This window comes from Falco cherrug, chromosome 12, assembly GCF_023634085.1.
Source record: "Falco cherrug isolate bFalChe1 chromosome 12, bFalChe1.pri, whole genome shotgun sequence".
Taxonomy (NCBI): domain Eukaryota; kingdom Metazoa; phylum Chordata; class Aves; order Falconiformes; family Falconidae; genus Falco; species Falco cherrug.
The window spans coordinates 23,696,044-23,713,817 of record NC_073708.1 but is presented as its reverse complement, the minus strand read 5'-3'; the positions used below and the strand labels follow the sequence as shown (position 1 = coordinate 23,713,817).

The 17,774-nt window shown below is 48.4% G+C and overlaps 1 protein-coding gene across 3 annotated transcripts in view; it reads left to right on the top strand.

Moving 5' to 3' along the window:
* The window catches only part of ERI3 (ERI1 exoribonuclease family member 3), a 135,147-nt gene that overhangs the window by 46,973 nt on the left and 70,400 nt on the right, over positions 1-17,774 (top strand). For all 3 annotated transcript variants that reach the window (XM_055725330.1, XM_055725331.1, XM_027802696.2), the window contains exon 6: positions 6,344-6,416. In XM_055725330.1, coding sequence (XP_055581305.1) covers positions 6,344-6,416 — 73 coding nt within the window. The remainder of the gene's footprint in view (positions 1-6,343; positions 6,417-17,774) is intronic.

Below are 17,774 nucleotides of genomic sequence, written 5' to 3'. Positions count from 1 at the left end.
TGTCTCTCCCTCGACCCACCACATCCCAGCTCAAGGACTGCTGCAGCCCACTCAGCAATGACATTTATTAACAGAGGGGGCTTTGAAAAAGGCAGGCTGCTCCTGCAAAGGCTCCTCACTGTAACTCCGTCTCCTCCTCTCACCAGCCCGTCTGAGGCAATGGCTGCTGGTGTTGAAATTCATTAGTGTTTCCTGACAGGCGATGGAGGCTTGCTCTGTCTGTTCCCACTTCCCTGCTCTCATGTCCCTGCTTCACGCATGCTGATATTTAAAGCTGATGTGCGGCTTGTAGGCTTGTTGCACTGTGACAAGTTTGGGGGTGGTTGAGAGAACTGAGAGGGTGGAAGGAAAGCAAAGAGGGAGGGAGATGGGACCTGTCTCAGGGTTTCTGTGAAAGCCCAGGGCTTTTCAGACCCTCTCCAAGTGTATTGTCTTTCCGGAGCTACTGCTTGTGAATTTTAAGTACGGCTGTGCTGGGGTGGTTTGTTCTGCACTGATGGGGGCAGAGAAGGGCATTGCTGTGGGTGTGCTTGGTGAGAGCAGGGTGCAGTCACCCAGCAAGGGCTCACCTGGCAGAAGGCAAGGGCAGGCAAGCTCCTGTGGCCCCTTGGCAAGTCTGTGGGGCTGAGAAGTGTGTGAGCGGGGTGCCAGAGGTCTGACAGGAGATTCATCCCTACATCCTTCACTTTGGACAGAAGCATGAGAGGATACTGGCCCAGTTCTTGCCTCGTTGCACTGAGCGGCATAGTGACTCCTCCCTGCCAAAACTTTGGATTATGCAGGAAAGCTGCTCCAGTCTAACTTGAATTATTGGGATGGGGGAGTTAGGGTTTGGAGTTTTCTTTGGAGGGGTGTGTCAGCACGCTTCAATTTCCACAGGGTGCGGCATGGCTTGGACTGTACCGTGTGTGCAGGTGCTGTGGCATCCCATTGTCAGAGACCTCCTGGCCTGGCACCGTGGTTTTGGCAAAGCCCGGCCAGGCTTTCTGCCCCTCTGCATGCAGCCTCACCGCTTTGGAGCATGGTCTCACCCCTTTGCGTCCCCAGGCCTTTGAACCCTGCTGGCTGGGGCGCCACTGTTTTAACAAAGTTTGGATCAACCTAAGGCTGCCTCTTTGGGAGGGTGTGGGTTTACCCAGACTGCTTTAAATTCCTAGCTTGGCTCCAGCTTATGTGAGGTTTGGTGCAGACAGATGTGGCTTTGCCTGTCACGGTGCTGTTTCTCTGCTAAAACATCTCAGGTGCCTTAGTACAGGTCATTATTCCCTCGCCAGTCTTCTCTGTTAGGAGAGGGCACCCAAGCTTCCCTCTTGGCCTGGCAGACATCCCACTACATCAGAACAGAGCGGCACCTCTGCACCATATGGTCCAGAGTGATGCCTTGACCAGCCTTGGTTTGAACTAGGGTGTGAGGCTGAGATGGTTTGACAGCTCCTCTCCTTGGCTATCGCCCTGTTACGGCTGTGTGTTGCAGCATCCAAGCAGCTTCCTTGAGGCTTTGCAGCCCTTGTTCAGCGAAGGATTTCCAGGGCAGGAGCCTGCCAGCCCTCTTCTTTGCAGCCCAGTGCAGTGGGGTTGGCCAGGACACAATTAAAATGTTCTGCATCTCTTACCACGCAGGGTCTCTAGGGCATGGATTTTTTGAAAAGCTGAGATCAGGTCTATAAACACCAAGATTTAATGTCCCTTTATCTTTCCCATAGAGGGGCTTGTTCTTTTAACTGGCTCAATATCAACACACCCAGTGTGTAGAAAGTGGCCCAATTTCTTTGTCTCCTGACATTGTGAACCCAGAAGCAGATGGACGTTAACCAGCTCTGATTAGTTGGGAGAATCAAGCATTAATTTTTTATACGACAGGACCACCTGAGTGACGGAAATCAATTACGACTGCCCCTCCCCCTTCCGTATTAATGTGGTGGCTCTGAGCAGGGATGGAGGAACCTGTTGAAATGAGAAACCCCTATTTCTTAGTTTGACCCCCTAGATAATTAGGGTTAAATTGATATGCTATCGCACTGGTGACACATTTTATCTGCCTCTGTTTGTACAAGAGGATACAATAGTGGAGGAAGGACCAATTTGTGCCCTGCTCTAGCTAACCAGACTGAGATAAAAGGTGTCACTAGTACGATAACGTTCTTGCCTCATGTTCCTTTATTGTTGCTCAATTTGCCTTTTTTTTTTTTTTTTTTAATCCTGTTCTTTTTCTTTCAATACCCTTGGTCATATTTTAACTCCATGCCATCGCATAATGACGCCCTGCTAAATGTGTGTGGAGATAGGCAACTCTGGCTGACAGCCTTCCCTGATAACCGAATTCCAGCCCATCCATCACTAGGCTGCTCTCCTTAACTTAAGGAAAGTGATAACTAAAGCAAGGCCGTTTATCACCGCCGAGCTGTGCGCTTCTTGCCGCCTTGAAGAGAGCTGGCTTCAGCGGGAGAAATGCAGCCATGTCACCTCGTCTCCTATTTGCATCCCCTTCATCTCCAGGCCCCATTTACCCTGCAGTGTGAAGGAGCAGGGCTGGATGGGAACCAGAGCCAGGGGTGATGAAAGCTCTGCGAAAGTAGTGCAGAGCTGCCACTGCTGACCACAGTCCCAAGGAGGACTTGGACTTGCTCGGCTGGTGAAGGGGAGCATGCTGCCTGATGTCACTTGCTCCTCTGCCCAAAGGGGACCTGCATTTTGGGAGTGAGCAGAGGTTGTGCACTCCCATCTCTGCTGCTGGGAGGACAGACTTTAGCAGAGATGCACTGGAGGCTGGAATATCCCACAGCCATTTTCAAGTTTCTCTCTATCAAGTGCGGTCATACCTGAAGCCATGGCGTTTGGCTGGCCGGGTGGTTTTGAGAGCCAGCTTCCTTCCCAAGGAGCGAGAGCTTCAGTGCTTGGGAAGGCCGTGAGACCTTGTTCAAAAGCTGGAAGGATCCTGGGATGTTAAATGCAGTGAAATATGCCATCATTTCTCTTCTCCCTTACCTGAGGGAGGGCCAAATCCCAAGCTCTTCGCTCAAGCAAAGCTGCCCCCGGGAAGCAAGGCTGACTCTTGCAAGAAGCCGTACTGAGCATAAGAGCATGTTTACCAAATGAGCTGCTCAACTGCGTGCTGGCCCTGATAAATGGATATACTTACCTACAGGCCCTGGCACTTCTGTTCCCCAGGAGAACCACAGATGTGCCTTGTTCACTCCAACCTGGAGAAGATGCTGGAGAAACTCCTACCTGGTCACCAGGCTGAGTCATCAGGAGACCACTGCAGATGATGAGCTTGGAGCTGGGGAAAAGACACTGTAGGGGTGTTTTCCTCCTCGTAGCTACCTGGAGACCCGATGTCTGTGCGGTGAGAGCCCCTGGTTTCCTGGGAGCACTGCATACCCAGACTAGACCAGACCCATACAGCAATCCTTCACTAAAGGCAAGTGCATTGAGTGGTGGTATCCCTCCTTGCCTGGAGCCGTCAGGCCTGCATCTTCTAACTGGGAGAGGAGAATGATGCTTTGGTCCATGCTGCAGACAGCCTGCCCAGGTTATAGCATGAGCATAGGTCTTCTAGTGCTTGAAAAACTTGGTAAAGTCTCTCTGGTGCTAATGTGAAATGAGGGGAGCACAAGTGCAGAGGGGGAGGGGGAAATGTCCTTAGGTCACACAGCTTCACAGGCAGTTTCTGGGGTTGTTACTTGCTTACCAAAATGTGTCATTTATTTAGTTGACATATTTATTTGGAGCATTTATTTTCTCCAATTAAAGACCCACTGTCCAGCGCCCAGGGCATACTGCCATCAGTCTCAGGTTGAAAATAGAACCAGACTGTCCAGTTTGCTGGGCCTTTTGGTCCCACAGGGATGGAAATGCTTTAGATGTCATTCATTGCACTGGGTGGTTAGCTGTCAGTTCCTGTGGCTAACAAGAACAATGCTGTACTCGCTTCTTCTGGGCCCTATCCGAATGTTAGGTGAATTGTTAATTATTCTCTAACTGGAGCTAGGCTGAGACCTGTGTTGATGAAAATGGGAGAAGAAACTCAGCTTTTAGTAACATATGTTTTGCCAACTGCTGTCATCATCCTCTCTAGCTAAATGTGAGCAGTCTTAAGAGAGGTTGAGCTGATTGCATGTCTGTATTTAGACTGGTCATTTGTTTTAAATGGTTCCTTTTCCTGTGATCTTTTTTGATTTGGGCACCAGTAGAAAGCAGCTTTCCTGGAGAAAGAGCTTTCTTAGCAATGCTGGTTGGGGCTGGTGGGGTCTGTTCAACTACAGGATGTCATGGACATATGTGTAATGGCTGTAAAATGCATAGACCAGGCTGCTATTTATGTGACGGCTAGGCAATTGCGAGGAGTGACTCCAGGTGGTTTATTTCAGTGCGATGGTGCTAGCATCAGATGAGCCGTGCTCAGAGATGAGACCGTGCTGTCAAGTCACGTTGCTTACCCTGCAAATCGCCATAGCCCTGCTGCTGCTTGCAAGCTCATTCTTTTAACAGGCTTCCTGCTTTCAGAGAGATTCCTCTGGACCTCCTTATTCAAATGTGTTTGTATGACTTAAATTATTGCTCCTAAATGATGACACATGGACCTTTTCAGGATCAGGCATTTGGTTTTGGCACAGGGAGTCTATTTCTTTCTTAGCCTAAGAAGGGCTCACAAAGCCCATACAGTGGTGTGTCCCAGTGGTGTGCTGGGTCTGTTGGCCACAGGAGATTCCCCTGGATATATTTGCCAGCTTCCTTCCTTTTCTTCCCATAGAAATGGAGGTGGCACCAAGACCAAGCTACTCTGGTACTATACTACCCTGATTCTCATGTTATCTGCCAAATGCATTATCTGTGTCTCTTCTTCATCTCCTTACTTGGGAGGTTGCTTGTAGGTCTGAGGAGATGCTGCCCTGTTCACCAAAGGGTTTGGAGCTGGGCTGAGCACTCAGGTACTTCATGGGTCGCTGATGGTGTACCCTAGCTGGAGGTGGTGTATCTAGCTTATATCCACATCTGACCAGAGCTTGTTCCTAAACTTCAGCCTTGAGTCTGAAGTCCAGTCTGGATAATTTACTCTTTCCACTATGGAGAGTGGGAGAAGACTTTGCCCTAGACATGGTCTGTGTTGGGATGTTTGAGCAGCTGATGCTGGCACTCATGGCTCTTCTCTCTTCCCTTACAACCTCCCTCTACAGCCCCCAGGTGCCTGAGGAAGTTGTGAGATTTCCCCACCCCCCTCTGTTTGCAAAAGCCGATTTCTGGGGTTGTGGCTTTTAACATGCACAAATGGCTCTAATTTAGTCATTTATTTAGTTGACATATTTATTTGGGATGTTCCTTTGCTTCAGTTAAAGATCCTGTGACCAGTGCCCCAGGCGTGCTCAGCAGTACGTGAATGAACAAGATCCATCAATTACTCTTGATCAGATCAAACTGGCCGGGGAAAACTCACATAACTCATCTCCCTGCATAGGCTTGGCTGGAGCCGCACAGCTTTGCGACAGCTTTCCCTGTCTGAGGGGCACATCGTAGCTCCCGTGCGAACACAGTGGGCTCAGCGCAGTGTGGGGCATCCTGGGGTCCTGCTGTCCCTTCAGGCAAGCCACCCCCCTTAGCGGTGCTGGTTTTATTTTGTAAGCCCTGTTCTGGAGGCTCACTGTAGGAAGGGAGAGGTTAAATACGTGTGCTCGCAGTTCTGGCTGTCTGGTGCTCAAACCTGTAGTGAGACAGTGTGCAGCATCTTACATGTTCAGTTGTGACTTCTTCCAAGCACCTGTTTGGAAAACAGCGTCTGCTTTCTTAGCCCTAAAACACTGGTCGTGCAGCATTGCTACCTTAAAAATGAATATATTTGTGCCTCCTTCCCTCCCTTGTGTCTCATCTGGTGTTTTAACCATAAAGGCCAAATGTAAAAGCACCGGGGCATGACAGGTGAATTGTCAGTCCTTCAGTCTGCCCTGTAAGCCGCTGGCTGAAACAGGATGGTTTTGCAGGGATTTGTGATGAGTTTACTTAGCTAAGGACAGCCTGGATGCTCCAGTCGTGTTTGTGTATTAGCCACTGTGGAGAAGAGCTGCGTGCTGCACTTGCACACAGCTTCTGTTCAAAATGTTTGGTCTGAAAGGTGTCAGCAGCCTGGATGCAGCTGGATGGATGTAAGTCTTCAGCCAGGCTGTGCTCTTGTGAGATTTTTTTTTTTTTTTTTTTTTTTTTGCCAGGAGCTACAGTCCTTCTGATGTGCAGCATGTTACAGCAGACTTGAGGGTCTCTTCCATCTCAGAACGAAATGCACTTAAGAAAACAGAGTTTGTGTTGTCAGGACGCTGATTGAATCAAACCTGCTCTCTCTTCTCTCTTACAGGTTACCAGGACAATGCCAGTACTTAGGGCTGCCGGTTGCTGATTACTTCAAACAGTGGATTAATCTGAAAAAGGTACTTTTGTGCAAACTGCCATGGTCCCTGTCTCTGCCTGCACTCCCCCCCCCCCCTTCTGCTTTCCTCTTTAAGGAGGTGTCTAATAACTACTGCTGTTTTGCATTGAAATGAGTTATTTTCTCAGAAGCTGGGCTGAGCGAGTCCTCTGGCTCCCTATTGTATCTCTGCTAATAGAGTCTTACTGTACTTGATGGGATGTGTTCTGCAGCTGGGGAGAATCCCATTGTGGCGGGCACAGCGCGGTGTCTCCGCATAATAGTGGGACACTGTGAGGCCCCTCTTCAGCAAAGGTTGTGTTGGCCCCGACGTTGCTGCCTCTGTTTTGTTATGCAGCCATATAAGACCCCTAGGAGCACAGTTCTCTTTAGAACAAATTCTGGTTGATGAATGCGGAAGTATTCCAGTATAAAAATCAGTATTTCCCTTTGTGGTATGGGGAAGGGGGAGGTGTCTCAGCAGCACGTCCACCTAAGGTCACTTTGCAAAGCAGAATGCCTTGCACTTTACTGTTGATGCCTTGCGTTGCTCCACACCATCTCTGGGTGTTTAAGGAGCAGCCTGCTTTGCATCCACAGGGTCTCCTGGCACAGCTGCTCCATCTGCCCAGAAAAATGTGGTGATAACTGTAAGTCACAAATCAAAGTGGGAAGAAAAGAACAAGTGTGATTACAAGCAGTAGCAGGGTGAGGGGGCAGGCTGGTGTCTGTGCACAAAAGAAACTGGGGTGGCCCTCCTGGTTAAACCTTTGGATGAGTAAGATTCCCTTCCCCCATCCAATTTAATGTTTTATTTGGGTTTCTGCACCTTTTCCCAATAATTAGGGGTCTTGATAAGTGGAATTTGCTTGCAAACAGCTCGTTGTACTTGTGGGCTTTTCTTTTGTTCTTTTATTTTGTTTTTAAATGGAAGCATGAGTGACAGGCTGAGCAGCCGCAGAAGGACAATTTGCATGATCTGTTCCGTCAAATAGGGTAGAACATGAACTTAACAAGGGATGCTGGCAGCACATTTCTGGCTGAACTTGTCAAAGGGTCTTGTATTTCCCTGCTGTCAGAGCAAATCTTTTGGCTGATTGCTGGTCCTTGGTAAATGAAATCTGAAAGCACATTGGGGCATTCTGCAGTTCAGTGACCATTAATGATCGCCATTTGAAGTTCACTAAACTTCCGGTGAATGGATAGCAGCTATATAACCAGCAGGTTGATGGCTACAGAATAATACTTAAAATATATATGTATATATATATCCATAGGTACTGTGATGTTCTCTAAGAAGTAGGTTGATCCAGCCATGCTCCTCCTCTGGGCTTCAGGGTGAATGACTTACAGCTCTTTCCCATAGTTCAAGGCTCCTGGATTTAGTGTGTTAGGAGCTGGGTTTCATTGTAACATGGACGTCCAGGCAAGTGGCTGTTCTTCAAGATCGGTGGTCATGTGCTGTACTTCAGCAAATACTGTGATACTCAGCTGGGGGCTGGTGAGCATCCGTGAAGCACCAAGCACGGAGCTAAAGGCAGGAGGAGGAGGGAAGCTGTTGCAGTTATGTTCCCCTGCCCAGCTCTCTGAAGGGGTCACATGCTGAGCATGTAGGACTGGGGCACGTGGGCTGGGGCTGTCCTCCTCTGCGGATGTGTTACACAGAAAGTAAAGCTTCAATCTCCTTAAGATCGTGTGGGGAGATGTGTGTGAGAACTGTTCAACTTCCTCCAACCCCTCTAATCCCTTAAAAATCTGAAGTTTTTCTGATTCTTTAGTATCTGACACCCTGTGACACAGGTTGGCTCCAGGGTGCTTGCGCCCCTCTGGGAAGTGACCCAGGTTGAAGAGGAGAGCAGGGACCTCCTGTCCTGTGGCTAAGAGCTGCTAAGACCAAGCCCCAGCTTGCTCTCACCCCAGGGTGAGGGTCTTTCCATGCCACTCACTGCCCTGCTCTCAGAGGGTGCTTGTGGGGGAACTCCCTGTGTTTTCATGAGGGAGGATTTCCAGCCTAGACAAGTAATTCTGTGCAAGCAGCTGGACCCAATGGAGCCTTAGTCTCTTTTGAGTGAGCTCCCAGTGTGAGACGAATAAGGGTGGACAGGTAACTAGCCCCAGTGTTCTTCCCTGCATAGCTCAGGTGGCCCCTTTTCTCCTGCCTCTGGCATGTTCCTGGCTTAGAAATACCTTCTAGGTTGAGTCTGCCTCTGACCTGATCCATGAAAGTGAAGGTGTTGCGGAGGATGGGGGGGGCTGTGAAACTGCTAATTTCTAGGTCATGGATAATGCAGAGACTTGGATGTTGAGAAAACCTGATGTCCTGAAACCAGGACACAGGCATGTGTGACTGACAGCAGTCTCCTGCAGGCTGGCCCCGCCTGCATCTGCTGTCTCTTCTTTGGGTCTCTGCTTGTGAACAGTGATAACAAGAGGACCCTTCTGATTCAGGGAGCTGCTGCTGTAAATACAAGGCAGTGCAGAAGTGTGGGATTACGTACGGTAAAGTGTGTGCATGGGGCAGACGTGTTTGTGTACCTGTGTGTAGTGCAGCAGCAACAAAATATGTTCCAGATCGCTTCTGCCCAAGCACACACAGCTTCAGCTCCTCTTTGTCTCTGTACTGTATCACTTGAAGAAACAGTCCTTGTCTGTGCTGTCTCTGCCAGAATGCAGGATGCTCCAAAGCTCAGGAGTTCCTCTTCCTGAGGTGGTAAGACAGTCTTTCTCAGGGTTCTTTCTCCAATAAACTCCTTCCCTTGTCACTCTTGCGCTGCACGAGCAGTTGAGGTGCAAACCTCATGCCTCCAGGCCTCTTTGAAAGTTTCCAAGACTTGCCTCTCGGGTAAGCTAAGATGGGAATTGGCCTCTGCTAGCTGCCATGCTTGTGTTGCCACAGGCAAACCTTTTGGGTTGATCTGGCTGTGCAGGTGGTGGTGAGCTTCACACCTGACAGCTGTGATAGTGGCCACTGTGTCTTGCGATCTATGGAAAAAGCCTTCTGTGGAGGACAGAGGGTGAAAAGCTGGCTATGCACTTGACTGCATTTGCTGAAGTTTTGCCGTGCCCTGTGCCTCCCCAGCCTGCTAATGCGTCCCTTCCATCAAGCCTGATCGGTGTTTGCTGACATTTTTAATGTCACTGAGCGATCTTGTATCTTTAGTGAACTGTCAGTGTAGAGCTGACTCGGGGCAGAGAGTTTATCATGTTCTTCACTTCCATTAGCTCAGCCTTGTGGGAGGGCAGCAGAAAGCAGAGGAGGCTTCTTTGAATGCTGCAGCATTTGAGGTATCCCCCTAAACCATCTTGACAGAAAGCCACCATCCCATCTGCCAGTTCTCCTTATGTACCCATCATGTCAAGCCACAGAGGCCCTGTGAGTTAGAGGTGCAGAACGGGAGCTACATCGCTGGGAGCTGGATGCTCAGGATGGAAACAGCAGAGATCACTTTGTGTCAGGAGTGAGGGGCACCAGTGGAGTAAGAAAGCAGGAGGCCGTGGGTCAAGATTTATGCAAAAAGGAAAGCTGCTGCAGCTAGCAAGCTACAACCGAGCTGCTGCCCCAAGACTATCCTCAGGTAGCCTGGATAAATTCATTAGTGCTTATTCTAACACAAGAGTTGGCTCTCATCCATGCTTGCTTTGCTCTTTCGGGAGCCTCTGTGGTTTATCGTTCCAGGTCCTACTTGCGTTGGCAGCATGGTCGGTCCCGTGATAGATCCTCACCCCACGGGGATGGAGCCAGCGCTGTGTTAGGCTGAGGGCACAGTGCCTGTGATCACAGGGCGGCTGGGAGCCTGCGAATGGGAAACCCAGCGGGCAGCAGGAGTATCCAGCACCACCGGGCTGGGAGGGCGTCACAGATGGGAGAGTGGTTTGATGGAGGGAAGAGGTGGAAGAAAGGAGGTGAAGCTAGATTTTCTTACAACTGGCTCGTCCAAGAAAAACATTGGAAGGATGATGAGAGTGTCAAAATGGCCAGACCGAAGGTCTGACCTAGATCTGCTGATGCTTGCAGGTGCAGCAAGGAAAGCATGGTTCAAGTCAGCTTTCTCTGGTTCCCAGCAACTGTCTTTCAAGGGTTGAGGCTGGCAACTGCCTCCAGACCACTGTGTCTAGCACCCACTGTTTTTACCATGTCTGTCTATCAGAAACTTGCATATCCTTGTCTGAATCCGTTCATGCTTTCAGTTTTACAGCATCCTGCAGCAATGAGTTTTGCTATTTAATTATGCTCTTTATTTATGTGTTGTGTGAAGATGCAAGTCCTTTTGTTTCTTTTAAGCATACTGTCAGATTGTTTTCTTGGACCTAGGTCTTGCATTGTGTGAAAGAACAAATAGGTGTTTCTGGTTCTTCTCCCTTGTGTTATTCTTGACTTGAGACCTCTGCCATAGTCTTGCTTAATTGTGTCTCTTCCAGAACAGCCTGTCTTGTCAGAGGGCTGCCACAAAGGCACTTCTGGGCTCTGTGACTCTAGAACTGGGTTGTGAAAGCTATTTTTAATACTGTATACACTATCCTGATCTTCTATTTCTTCTCTGGATGTTATGCGTTTAGAAGATAAGGAATGTTTTATGTATACACTGAGGGATTGATTTATTCCTTGTTTTGCAAATTATATTTTATTTATTTTTTTAAAAAAGACAGAGCTGCCCCTTTCTCAGGACAGTTGTCCTGGCATGTCTGACCATCTTTGATTTCTGTTCACAGAGGGCAGCACGTCTTTAGATACAGGAATAGTGGTTGCTGTAGAAATGACAGAAATCTGGTCCTAGTTTGACATCCTCCTGAAGTCGGGAAGGCTTTATGAAAGGCAAAGGTTGCATGATGTGTGTGGAGGAATGCAACTTTCATTCTCTGGGCATCACAAAACAGACCTGACAGGGTCTTGGGGAGCACAGCATGACCATGCTGGGGTTGCCATGGCTGTGTGCAGAGCTGGCCTTTTCCCAGCCAGCCTTTATTGATCTGTAGATACTCATAGTTGGAAGCAAACTGTTAATACACATGCACAAATGTTTTAAGGTTTCCTATTCACATTGTGAAATCTGACAGAGGAAGCATGTAATAGGATGTTTTTGTTAATATTTGGCAACTAGAAATAAACACATCTTAAGCAAACAAAGATTTGCTAACAGCTTTTTGTCTCTCCTCTGAATTAACAATTCCTTCTGCCTTTGGGTGGGAGGAGGAGCTCTGGGTGCTTCTCAGGCACTTGGTGCTGAAGTGTCTTAAGCACTTTAGATGAGGAACATTGAAATGGATGCAACTGAGAAATGGTTTATTTTTTGGTCCGTATGCCTGGAAGTTGCTTTCGTGAGGTCTAGCTTCTTGAGGGCTTACTGTGATGGTTATCAATTGCCTGTTTATTGAGTTACTGGCTATAGGGAATATAAAATACCTAGTAAGGTTAGAAGAGGCAGAGTGCTGCGTGGCCCAAGCATCAAGCACATGAATAGATGTTCCCATTTAAAAGGGAGGAGCTTCTTATATACCTATGGTGCTCAGTGCTTTGCTGGTTTGCAGCATGGGTGAGTGCTCTGAGACCCTGTCATGCCTTCCTTCAGCGGGAACTGTGCTTTCCTGGGCTACTTGCCCCTGGCTGCAGAGCTCTTGGCTTTGGAAAGGCAGGAACAGGAGAGGCTGTGAAAGGAAGCACAAGGAGAAGCACAGTGCCAGGGCTAAGGGGAGGAAGAGAGTCTTTTCTATGGAGATTAGGAAAGAAAAGTGTCAGTGCAATGGCATTGGTACATAGTTGGAAGGAAATGGATGGAATTGCTTGCAAAAGCAAAATGCTGCTGCTCTGTATTTACAGAAAGGCAGAGGATGCTGTGTCACTGAGCAAGAGGTTTGCTGTTGCAACACAATTTTCTGATAAAGTTAAGTGGTGGCTTTTGGTTGGCATTTTGCATAGCTGGTGTACACAAGTCTTAAAGAGCTAGCTGAGAAGCCCTGGACTGTTAATAAGTCTTTGAACATGAGGGAAGTTCTAGAGGACTGGAAGAAAGCTAATGTTGTACCAGTAATTTAGAAGGGCAAATGGGATGACCGATGAAGTAATTATAGCCCTATCAGCTTGACATTAATTCTGGGCAAAGTAATGAAAAGCCAGATATCATAGTTGATTAATAAAGAATGAAAGGAGGGTAATATAATGCCAATCAATGTGGATTTATGGAAACTAGATCTTTTTCAAACTAACTTGATATTTTTTTATGAGACTGCATGTTTGGTTGATAAAGGTAACCATGTCAATGTAATATACTTCTGGAAGGCATTTGACTTGGTACCTTATGACATTTTGATTAAGAAACAAGAGTGATACAAAATCAACATGGCACACATTACATTGATTAAGAACGAGCAAACTGACAGCTCCTAGCATTTAATTGTAAATGGATAATCATCATGGAGTGCATGTCTTCCTAGTGGGGTCCCACAGGGATCTATTTCTCAGACCTCTTGTATTTAACACTTTTATCAATGCCCTGAAAGAAAACATAAAAAATCATTTTCGATAAAGTGTGCAGATACTGCATCTAGGAGGTGGCTGCAGTTGGATCTGTAAACAGGGAATGGTGAGTAGGAGCAGAGGAGCTGGATCATCTCTTTCTTTGGGACTGGTTTGACCGGTACAGCATGCAGAGTCCTATCTCTGCAACAGAAAGAATTGTGGAAGCTTGATGACTGGACGAGAACTGCGAGACCCATGGGAACAGTCACCGTGCAGTAAAATCCATGGGAGCCATTTAGGGTACTGCAGAGGGGTAAGGGAGACTTGGCTCTAGTCCCTAAGTATCTAAAGAGGGAGCCAAAATGTGGCGAGAGGCTCCTCCAGTCTAGCAGACAAAAGCATAAGCAGTTCCAGTGCCTGGAAGCCAAAGCGAGGTAATTCAGGTGCAGATTTTTAGTGAGGGTAATTAACCATTGGAACAACTTACCGAGGGCTGTGGTGGGTTCTCCAGCTCAGGAGGGAAGGTTTTTTCCTAAAATGATCATCTCTGGTTCGAACGGGAATTAATTTGGGGCAGCCTCGTGGCCTGCGCAGGTCAGGCCAGCCGATCGCGGCGGTTTCTTCTGCCGTGACAATCTTCGACCGTCTGTCTCGGTGTCGCTCTGGCTGCTCCGTTCCCTTGTGGTGAGAGCACCCTCAAAGGCTCCTGACTTGGGGGAACGCAGGTGACGTGACTGCCACGAGGCTGGGGCTGGAGGCGCCAGCATCTCGGGGAGCGCGGCACCGCTGGCACGGGCAGGGGAGCCGTCCTGCTGCGGGAGCTGGAGCGCGGCAGCCGTCCACCACTTCTCCTTTAAATCTGTCGTGCAGCTGTCTGAACTCTGAAATTTCTTTCACTCTCTCCCTCGCCTTGTTAACATGTGTTGCCTTTGGGGTAATCAGGGAAAAAATATTATGTCCTTTTACAATTACCGGGTTTTGGAATATTAAAATGTCTCTCTGCATCGGCAGTGTTATTTTGATTGGTATTCTAACCTTTGACTAGCCCATAAAGCGAGCCGCTCTTCAAGCCAATATTGCAGGACTGAAATTTAATTCCGAAATGATTCCAGATAATAGGGAGACAGATAATATATGCATGAAGGATATTATGTTTGGACTAAATGCAGCAGGGCCAGGGCTTGGGAGTTGAATAATAGCCCAGAGTGAGTTATAATCTGTGGGACAGAAATACCTTACTGTCAGGGCCAGGAGAGGAACTCTTAAATCAAAGGGAGGGAGATGAGGAGGGAGTCGAGGATAGTCATCTCAAAGGGAAAGGGCATCCAGGAGAAGCCTTAAAGGAGCAGTCCTCTCTGTCCTGCTGCAGAGTGACCTGTCCTCCCATTCTTATTTAACAAGGAGTGCTGAGTAAAAACACACTTCCAAGGAAAACCAACATGTAAGGGGTTTGTGCTGGGAAGAGGGGTTGAGACTCTGCAAGTTCTTGGCAGTCATTTGCCTTTCGTCTTCCTGGACTCATTAGAAGGCGATGCAGGATGGGTTGATGCATCAGACTTCTTTGCCTCAATTTCCCTGGAAGTTATAACCAGATGGACCGAGGTGAGTGGGCTTGCAATACGTACTAGAGTAGGGTGCTCACATAGCCCAGTGGAACTATCAGGGTTAGTTCTGGTATTTTTGTTAGTTCTGGTATCAGGGTAGTTTTCACATAAAACAGAGGAAGCAGAGGCATGGTGTGTAGGCTGCTTGGCCAGCAGTTGTTCAGGGCTCTGCCCTCCACCTTCTCAGCCTGGGACTCACTGGCAGGCAAGGTTTTCTCACGCCCTCAGAGCTGCTGCCCAGGCTGGTGGCTGGAGACACAGAGTAGGAGCATCTTGTGTGACAGCTGAGGTGCAAATGCAATGCCTTTCAAATACTGGAACATTTAAGAAGTAACACCCCACTCTGGGCTCTCTGCCCCAGGGAAAGAAACCTGGGGTTTTTGCTGTCTGCTCCTCTGCAAGTGGCACTTTGTGCTTTGCTGGCAGCTTCCAAGAGTGGTGGAGCTGTCAGCAGGGTACTTTTCACTCTGCAGTAGCTCAGCCCTATGACTTTAACCTGCTGGGCAAGGCATTGGGAGTTTTTCTGTAGCTAGACTTCCCAGAGCATTGCAGAGTACTGTGCTGACAGCTGTCCTGGGAGGAGGGGAGCTGAGCAAGCGGAGATGGAGAATGATCTCTGCTGCTGGGGTGACACAAACCCATGTCGATATAACAGGCTTTGGCTCAGTGGCACGAGCTTATAGTTTCAAAGTAATGATCCCAGCCTCACATTTCATTTCCTTTTCTTGCAGTCTCAGGAGCTGGTCTTGCTACAGCTGAGAGGGGCTCTAGATACAGCCTGGAGGCTTCACTGGTTTTGGATGACTTGAGCGATAACATACATGCCCATCCCAGGAGGGCAGAAACAAGCAGTGTCCATCTTCGCCTAAATCAAATGGTTTTGTGTTTCCCTCTCCTTTGGCTTTTGGTGGTTGTTTTGGGGGTTGTTTTTTTATTGCATCCTAAAAGCACAAGGGCAGTTTTCTGTGGGCAGTTTTTCATGTGGAGCATCCTAAAAGCACAGGAGCAGTTTCTATACAAAGAGTTTTGGGAGCAGACAGGAAAGATGTGATCCCCAGAGGTTTAATATAAGTTCTTGGTCTTGGTTCACCAGAAAGTAGCTAAGTTTCCTGGCTTGCAAAATAGCAGATTAGTTTACTAATTCCTTTTGGCCATAAAGTCCACACCTCTGTGGAAAAGCACCCTTCTTGCTGCCAAATTAATGCCAAGGAGAAGGCTGTGGGCTGGGCATATGCAGCCTGTTTCTCACTCGTTGCCGTTTAGACTGCTGAGTGAGTAAAGACCACCTCTGACAAGGTCCTGTTATGTGAAAGCCGTTCAGAGCTACTCCAGTGCAAAAGGGACAAATCAGTATTTTGGTCCTGTTAACAGTAAGCCCTTCCTGGAACTTCTTCCATCCTTCTGTCCTTCCTTCCCATAGCCATCCTACATGTGTTTTAGCATCTGTCCATCTCATGGCATTTCGTACATGGGTTAACTTCTTTTACCATCAGGGGTTCTCCTACACTCTCTTTTGCTAATACGTATTAAAATGCACTAGGTGCATGTTAAAATCTTTCCTCTCTTCCTCGGCAAGGTGTTTTGGAGCCTAGTTTTAGCCTTTGGGACAAAGCAGTTTTGCATACTGCACTCAGGGAGGACCTGGCAAAGGTGGAGAAAGCCCAGAAGGAAACAGAAGAAGGGTCAGAGAGCTGTAAAACATCACCTCCAGGGGAAGACTGAGGGATCTGAGATGTTCAGCTTAGAGAAGACCAGGCAGAAATCATTTGTAGAGGAATGAAGGTGCTCGGAGGAAGGGAGAAGTTTATTCTGGTGGTTGTGGTGGACAGCTCTTGGTCATGTCATTACCTGCTGCCAGGAGATCAGTAAAGTCTCTGCGGATGAGGGCAGGCATGTGGGACCTTCATCTCTTAAAATTTTCACAATTCAGAAGAATGTGGTGGGGATGGTTTGGGTGGAGCTGGTCCTACCTTGAAGCAGACAGTGTGAGTCGTCACTCCTCCCTTCCTGCCCTGTTTGCTGTGACACTTCCTGCACCCTTGCGCTTGGACACAGGCTCTGTGCTTTCCCTGGGACACATCACTGAAATTTGGAGTACTGGAGCTGGGAAAGAAGGGGTGGTTACCTTGGGTGCTGCGTACGGTCTTTACTCCTCTCTCCTGATGCTGTCTTGGCCAGATCAGTATGTTTGTATTGGGAAGATCCCAAAGCAGCCTTTATGATTTGGTAGTGCCTTCAGGCTCCAGCAAGGACCAGGGGCTCCTGGTGCACTGTGTGGTACAGCGGGCTCTTGGATAAGGCAGGAAGGTGGTGAGTCAAGAGGAACTGAGGAACACAATTATTTTACTCGACCTCCTGCAGCCTGCAGGTACTGGAAAAAGCAGAGAGTAGAATTTGGCTTTTGTGCTTTTTTTAAACCAGCGCAAAAGCTTTGACTTCTAGATGAAATTGTAAGCAGCCGTTTGCTGAGCACCCTGCAATGGTTGCTTTACCAAAAGCATCCTTGTCTGTGCAGGTGGTTGGAGTCAGGTTGGTATTTGTAGTTCTTTTACATACACATTGCCATAACCTGCAGGCAAAAGGCAGAGGTGGCTGCTTAGACCTCGCGTGCTGCTCTTCCTGCTGAGTGCCGTATTGCTTGGCTGCACTTCACTGTGCCTGCGCTCCCCTTGCTGGGGATTTGAACATCTGTCCCCTGCACTGAGGAGCCTCCTGGTTCCCATCTGGCTGCGTGCATGCTGTTGCTGAGGTTAAACATACTGCTCAGACCCTTACACCATGAGTCTGGTTGCTGCTTGCAGGTTGCTTGCTTGAGGAAGGAGCCACACTGGCTGTCCTGGTCCTGCTTGTTCATGGGGCAGTGTGCTGTAGGTGCCAAAGAAAAAGTTTTGGAAAGAGCATTTGAAAGCAAGCAAAAGAACCCTCATTGAAATCTAAGCATCTTGTGCTTTTTTAATAAGAAATCTTTCTACAATGTCAGTGTTATGCAGGCTGTGGAGTATGGCCTGATGGTCCCCACATAGGGCCTGGACAGACAGGGAGCTGCTGCAGGGCTGGTCATGGTGTGACTGGGACCTGTCAGCTGGGTGTTTGCTGTAGCTGGGTGTAACGGTGTGTACAGCATGACCACAGACAGCATGGCTGATGTGCCACACGCTTGCATCCAGACTTGCCCTGTAATACACCCTTGGCATGGCAGCCCGGGAGCAAACCAGGGAAACCATAAGAATGGTCAGAATTAGGCTCTCAGTCTCCCAGTGAGCAGGTGTCTGTCTGGCACAGGTCTGGCGTTTCACCTGCATGCAGGAGCACAGCCGTGCCT